The 7,500-nt window shown below is 46.1% G+C and overlaps 1 protein-coding gene across 1 annotated transcript; it reads right to left on the reverse strand.

Moving 5' to 3' along the window:
* Nucleotides 1-891: 891 nt before the first annotated feature.
* Nucleotides 892-7,260, reverse strand: LOC118938748 (protein starmaker-like). Its single transcript, XM_036943623.1, has 3 exons — nt 6,111-7,260; nt 1,140-1,213; nt 892-912 (listed from the first exon to the last, which is right to left on the reverse strand). Exons 1-3 carry the CDS (start codon nt 7,258-7,260, stop codon nt 892-894), a joined length of 1,245 nt encoding a protein of 414 aa, XP_036799518.1.
* Between the last annotated feature and the right edge of the window lie 240 nt (nt 7,261-7,500).

The raw sequence follows: 7,500 nt of genomic DNA on the forward strand, positions 1-7,500 counted from the left end.
GGGTTCTACTTTCGACCCCTTTCCACAGAGGGTTCTACACAGAACACAAAATTGGTTCTACCTGAAACCAAAAAGGGTTTTACCTGGAACAAAAAAGTTTTTTCCTATGGAGACAGCCGTAGAACCCTTTTGGAACCATTTTTTCTAAGAGTGTGTACCCATCTCAGTCTCTTTTTTTCCTCTCCTCCTCCATATTGCTTTCTCTTTGAACTGCCACTCCTCTTCTCTCCACTCAATACTTTCAATTTGCTCTCCTCCTCTCTAATCTTCCAATCCATTCATCCCCCTCCTCCTCCCCCCATCTCTCTGTTAGTTTGAGAGACAGGATTCAAGGCTCCAATGGGACTGCATGTGTTTTGTGTCTGCGTGTGTGTATGCGTGCGTGCGGGCATGGGTACCTGCAACGTAAGTGTTTATGTGTTGAATCATTTCATGTCTTGCTATTTTGAATGATTGGATTTTATGTAATGGTTGTAAAACAACATCGGTGCATATTTTATGTCAGCAACAGAGTGATAGCAATTGGAGAGCTCTGTCATCCTTCCATCCTACTGTAATCACACATGCACACACACATACACGCACGCAAGCACACGCACGCAAGCACACGCACACACGCACACGCACACACACACACACACAGACGCACGCACGCACGCACGCACGCACGCACGCACGCACACACACACACACACACACACACACACACACACACACACACACACACACACACACACACACACACACACACACACACACACACTAACTGGCCCTGCTCTCTATCATGCTGTCATAGCATCTCCTCCATGAACTCTATTTGCTGATGCTGTCGGACATAAATTACGTCTGCTCATTCCCCAGCACTATGGCAAAGTGCATTAAAGAACTTATTCACTGCAAACTTAATGTGATCTGGAGAATACATACACAAGGTGAACAGAGAAGGGCTGTGAGCGTGTGTGTGTGTGTGTGTGTGTGTGTGTGTGTGTGTGTGTGTGTGTGTGAGAGAGAGAGAGAGAGAGAGAGAGAGACAGAGAGGGAGATAGTGTGAGAGTGAGAGAGTGCATGATAGTAACTGCAGTAGCTGTCTCCCTCTCTCTCTCTCTCCCTCTCTCTCTTTCTCCCAGTTTCTCTCTCACCTGTTCATTTGTTGGAGTTTGACAGTTCTCATTATTGCCTTGGCAGTACCTCAGCTTGTCCTGCCAGTGGGACACTGAAATAGAATTTTAAAAGAGAGAGTGAGACAGAGATGGAGAACGCAGAGTGAGAGATAGAGAGGGAGATGCAGATAAGAGAGAGTGAGAGACTAAAGAGAGAGAGATGGAAAGTGAGAGAGAGAGTACTGTAGACTACTTTATCACTGACCTCAACCCAGAGTCTCTCAGAGCGTTCACAGTCAGCCCACTGACATCCCTATCAGACCACAGCAAAATCAGAGTCTACTTGAACAGAGCAATACTCAATCATCAAAGCCAAAGGAACTGAGTAACATTAAGAAATGCTATACAGTTGATGGAAGGAATGCAGTTTGGAAACCTACCAAAAAACAATTAGGCAACAACAAATTCAATCCCTTTTAGACAATTTCCTGGGTACAACGTTCCACTGTAATAGTGAAGGTGTAAACTTGGCAGTAGAAAATCTTAACCGTATATTTGATCTCTCAGCTTCCCTATCAAATCTAAAAATCTCAAATAGAAAACCAAAGAAAATGAACAACAATGACAAATGGTTTGATGAAGAATGTAAAAATCTAAGAAAGAAATTGAGAAACCGGTCCAACCAAAAACCCGGAAAACCTGAGTCTACGCCTTCACTATGGTGAATCACTAAAATAATACAGAAATACACTACGGAAAAAGAAGGAACAGCACGTCAGAAATCAGCTCAATGTAATTGAAGAATCCATAGACTCTTGATCCATAGAAAATTGGAAAACACTAAACAAACAACAACACGGAGAATTATCTATCCAAAATGGAGATGTTTGGGTAAACCACTTCTCCAATATTTTTGGCTCTATAGCAAAGAATAAAGAGCAAAAACATATACAGGATCAAATACTATTAAAGACTACCAGAACCCACTGGATTATCCAATTACCTTGAATCTGCTACAGGACAAAATAAAAACCCTCCAACCCTCCAACCCATCTTCACCAATATTTGGAACCAAGGACTGATCACCCCAATCCACAAAAGTGGAGATAAATTTGACCCCAATAACAACCGTGGGATATGCGTCAACAGCAACCTTGGGAAAATCCTCCTCACTATCATTAATGTCAAATTGTCTTTTTACCAAATTACCGTACAACAGGCCATGTATTCGCCCTGCACACCCTAATTGACAACCAAACAAAACAAAACAAAGGCAAATCCTTCGACTCAATCTGGCATGAGGGTCTGATATACAAATTGATGGAAAGTGGTGTTGGGGGTAAAACATACGGCATTATAAAATCCATGTACACAAACAACAAGTGTGCAGTTAAAATAGGCAGAAAACACACAAATTTCTTCCCACAGGGCCGTGGGGTGAGACAGGGATGCAGCTGAAGCCCCACCCTCTTCAACATATATATCAACGAATTGCGCGGGCACTAGAAAAGTGTGCAGCAAAATAATGGTGTTCCAAAAAAGGTCCAACCGCCAGGACCACAAATACAAATTCCATCTAGACACCACTGCCCTAGAGCACACAAAAAACTATACATACCTTGGCCTAAACATCAGCGCCACAGGTAACTTCCACAAAGCTGTGAACAATCTGAGAGACAAGGCAAGAAGGGCATTCTAGGCCATCAAAAGGAACATAAAATTCAACATACCAATTAGGATCTGGCTAAAAATACTTGAATCAGTCATAGAGCCCATTGCCCTTCATGGTTGTGAGGTCTGGGGTCCGCGCACCTACCAAGATTTCACAAAATGGGACAAACACCCAATTGAGACTCTGCATGCAAAATTCGGCAAAAATATCCTCCGTGTACAACGTAGAAGAGCCATTCAATTCTACAACCACCTAAAAGGAAGCGATTCCCAAACCTTCCATAACAAAGCCATCACCTACAGAGATGAACCTGGAGAAGAGTCCCCTAAGCAAGCTGGTCCTGGGGCTCTGTTCACAAACACACCCCACAGAGCCCCAGGACAGCAGCACAACTAGACCCAATCAATCCCCTCAATCATGAGAAAACAAAAAGATAATTACTTGACACATTAGAAAGAATTAACAAAAAAACTGAGCAAACTAGAATGCTATTTGGCCCTAAACAGAGAGTACACAGTGGCAGAATACCTGACCACTGTGACTGACCCAAACTTAAGGAACGCTTTGACTATGTACAGACTCAGTGAGCATAGCCTTGCTATTGAGAAAGGCTGCCGTAGGCAGACATGGCTTTCAAGAGAAGACAGGCTATGTCTACACTGCCCACAAAATGAGGTGGAAACTGAGCTGCACTTCCTAACCTCCTGTCTAATGTATGTACCATATTAGAGACCCATATTTCCCTCAAATTACACAGATCCACAAAGAATTCGAAAACAAACCCAATTTTGATAAACTCCCATATCTCCTGGGTAAAATTCCACAGTGCGCCATCACAGCAGCAATATTGTTGACCTGTTGCCACAAGAAAAGGGCAACCAGTGAAGAACAAACACCATTGTAAATAAAACCCATATTTATACTTATTTATTTTCCCTTGTGTACACTTAACCATTTCTACATCGTTACAACACTGTATATATACGTAATATGACATTTGTAATGTCTTTATTGTTTTTAAACTTCTGTATGTGTAATGTTTACTGTTAATTTTGATAGTTTATTTCACTTTTGTATATTATCTACCTCACATGCTTTGGCAATGTTAACATATGCTTCCCATGCCAATAAAGCCCCTTGAATTGAATTGAATTGAGAAAGTGAGAGAGAGAGAGAGAGAGAGTTAGAGAGATGCAGACGGAGGAGGGAGAGAGTTAGAGAGATGCAGACAGAGGGGGGAGAGTGAGAGAGATGCAGACGGAGGAGGGAGAGAGTGAGAGAGATGCAGACGGAGGAGGGAGAGAGTGAGAGAGATGCAGACGGAGGAGGGAGAGAGTGAGAGAGATGCAGATGGAGGAGGGAGAGTGTGAGAGAGATGCAGACGGAGGAGGGAGAGAGTTAGAGAGATGCAGACGGAGGAGGGAGAGAGTTAGAGAGATGCAGACGGAGGAGGGAGAGAGTGAGAGAGATGCAGACAGAGGAGGGAGAGAGTGAGAGAGATGCAGACGGAGGAGGGAGAGAGTGAGAGAGATGCAGACGGAGGAGGGAGAGAGTTAGAGAGATGCAGACGGAGGAGGGAGAGAGTTAGAGAGATGCAGACGGAGGAGGGAGAGAGTGAGAGAGATGCAGACGGAGGAGGGAGAGAGTTAGAGAGATGCAGACGGAGGAGGGAGAGAGTGAGAGAGATGCAGACGGAGGAAGGAGAGAGTTAGAGAGATGCAGACGGAAGAGGGAGAGAGTGAGAGAGATGCAGACGGAGGAGGGAGAGAGTGAGAGAGATGCAGATGGAGGAGGGAGAGAGTTAGAGAGATGCAGACGGAGGAGGGAGAGAGTGAGAAAGATGCAGACGGAGGAGGGAGAGAGTTAGAGAGATGCAGACGGAGAAGGGAGAGAGTGAGAGAGATGCAGACAGAGGAGGGAGAGAGTGAGAGAGATGCAGACGGAGGTGGGAGAGAGTGAGAGAGATGCAGACGGAGGAGGGAGAGAGTGAGAGAGATGCAGAGAGAGGAGGGAGAGAGTGAGAGAGATAAAGAGAGAGGAGGGAGAGAGTGAGAGAGATGCAGAGAGAGGAGGGAGAGAGTTAGAGAGATGCAGACGGAGCAGGGAGAGAGTGAGAGAGATGCAGACGGAGGAGGGAGAGAGTTAGAGAGATGCAGAGAGAGGAGGGAGAGAGTTAAAGAGATGCAGATGGAGGAGGGAGAGAGTGAGAGAGATGCAGGCGGAGGAGGGAGAGAGTTAGAGAGATGCAGACAGAGGAGGGAGAGAGTTAGAGAGATGCAGACAGAGGAGGGAGAGAGTTAGAGAGATGCAGACAGAGGAAGGAGAGAGTTAGAGAGATGCAGACGGAGGAGGGAGAGAGTTAGAGAGATGCAGACGGAGGAGGGAGAGAGTTAGAGAGATGCAGACGGAGGAGGGAGAGTTAGAGAGATGCAGACAGAGGAGGGAGAGAGTTAGAGAGATGCAGACGGAGGAGGGAGAGAGTTAGAGAGATGCAGACGGAGGAGGGAGAGAGTTAGAGAGATGCAGACGGAGGAGGGAGAGTTATAGAGATGCAGACAGAGGAGGGAGAGAGTTAGAGAGATGCAGACGGAGGTGGGAGAGAGTTAGATAGATGCAGACGGAGGAGGGAGAGAGTTAGAGAGATGCAGACGGAGGAGGGAGAGTTATAGAGATGCAGACAGAGGAGGGAGAGAGTTAGAGAGATGCAGACGGAGGAGGGAGAGAGTTAGATAGATGCAGACGGAGGAGGGAGAGAGTTAGAGAGATGCAGACGGAGGAGGGAGAGAGAGAGATAGCTGTATTAGTGAGTGTGTTAGTGTTGTGAACAAAGATGTGGTTGTGTGAAAGTGTGGTTAATGGTTATAGTGTGGTTATCAGTGTAATGTTTGGCTATGTGTGTTAGTGATTGTGTAGTAGGGTATTCTTTGATTGAGTTGAGTGTAAGGGAAGCTGAGACCAACTGTGAGGGGAATGACATTTCTACGACTTTTGCCTACTGACACACACACACACACACACACACACACACACACACACACACACACACACACACACACACACACACACACACACACACACACACACAGCTTTATTGATTATGATGAGTCCTTCATCCTTTCAGCTTATTAAATTATTGATCAGAGACAAAGAATTTTAATGGTATCCAAATGCCATTGTGTGTGCGTTTGTGTTTCCCTCCACAGTTAAGCTCCCTCTTACATCCCCATGCTTACTGCCCTTTCCCTTCATCATCCCTCTATGTTTTATTTGTCTCTCACGCACACAAACACACACACACAACTGCACGCACACACACACATATGCAAGTTCACACACACTCATGCACACGCTCACAGAGAGTGACGCATAGAAGGGTTGTGTGGTGGAAGCTGGGAAGTTGGTCATTAAAACCACGTCCTCAGTATCCTCAGTGTCCTCAGTGTCTTCAGTGTCTTCAGTATCCTCAGTGTCCTCAGTATCCTCAGTGTCCTCAGTGTCTTCAGTGTCCTCAGTGTCCTCAGTATCCTCAGTATCCTCAGTGTCCTCAGTATCCTCAGTGTCCTCAGTATCCTCAGTGTCCTCAGTATCCTCAGTGTCCTCAGTGTCTTCAGTATCCTCAGTGTCCTCAGTATCCTCAGTGTCCTCAGTGTCCTCAGTATCCTCAGTGTCCTCAGTGTCTTCAGTATCCTCAGTGTCCTCAGTATCCTCAGTGTCCTCAGTGTCTTCAGTGTCCTCAGTATCCTCAGTGTCCTCAGTGTCTTCAGTATCCTCAGTGTCCTCAGTATCCTCAGTATCCTCAGTGTCCTCAGTGTCCTCAGTATCCTCAGTGTCCTCAGTGTCTTCAGTATCCTCAGTGTCCTCAGTATCCTCAGTGTCCTCAGTGTCTTCAGTGTCCTCAGTGTCCTCAGTATCCTCAGTATCCTCAGTGTCCTCAGTATCCTCAGTGTCCTCAGTGTCCTCAGTGTCCTCAGTATCCTCAGTGTCCTCAGTGTCCTCAGTATCCTCAGTGTCCTCAGTGTCTTCAGTGTCCTCAGTGTCCTCAGTATCCTCAGTATCCTCAGTATCCTCAGTGTCCTCAGTGTCTTCAGTATCCTCAGTGTCCTCAGTATCCTCAGTGTCCTCAGTGTCCTCAGTATCCTCAGTGTCCTCAGTATCCTCAGTATCCTCAGTGTCCTCAGTATCCTCAGTGTCCTCAGTGTCTTCAGTATCCTCAGTGTCCTCAGTATCCTCAGTGTCCTCAGTGTCCTCAGTATCCTCAGTATCCTCAGTATCCTCAGTATCCTCAGTGTCTTCAGTATCCTCAGTGTCCTCAGTAACCTCAGTGTCCTCAGTATCCTCAGTGTCCTCAGTAACCTCAGTGTCATCAGTGTCTTCAGTATCCTCAGTGTCCTCAGTGTCCTCAGTATCCTCAGTGTGCTCAGTAACCTCAGTGTCCTCAATATCCTCAGTGTTCTCAGTATCCTCAGTATCCTCATGCACCAACGACATCTACACTGTTAAAAATGCTGCTGTCGTACTCTCTCTCTCTCTCCCTCTTTTCTCTTCCTCTCTTTATCCCCCCCCCCCCCCCCCCCTTTCTGACCACATCAAAACAATCAAGTCGCTCCACTGGCTGACAGTCCTTGCTAAAAGTAGAAATATATCAGCTGCATTGTGGGAATTCAAAAGGGAGGAAGCGGAAAACTTTATCTCCCAGGAGACAGAGGACCAACCTACAGGAGGTATCAC

The sequence above is a fragment of the Oncorhynchus mykiss genome, chromosome 14, assembly GCF_013265735.2.
Source record: "Oncorhynchus mykiss isolate Arlee chromosome 14, USDA_OmykA_1.1, whole genome shotgun sequence".
NCBI lineage: Eukaryota > Metazoa > Chordata > Actinopteri > Salmoniformes > Salmonidae > Oncorhynchus > Oncorhynchus mykiss.

What these genes read in the sequence shown, in the direction of transcription:
- LOC118938748 (XM_036943623.1), bottom strand. Translation starts at nt 7,260, where the DNA reads ATGTCGTTGGTGCATGAGGATACTGAGGATACTGAGAACACTGAGGAT. An exon ending in CTCTGTGAGCGTGTGCATGA is followed by an intron (nt 1,214 to 6,110) that starts GTGTGTGTGAAC and finishes ATTCTATTTCAG; the next exon opens with TGTCCCACTGGCAGGACAAG. An exon ending in AAACTCCAACAAATGAACAG is followed by an intron (nt 913 to 1,139) that starts GTGAGAGAGAAA and finishes TGTATTCTCCAG; the next exon opens with ATCACATTAAGTTTGCAGTG.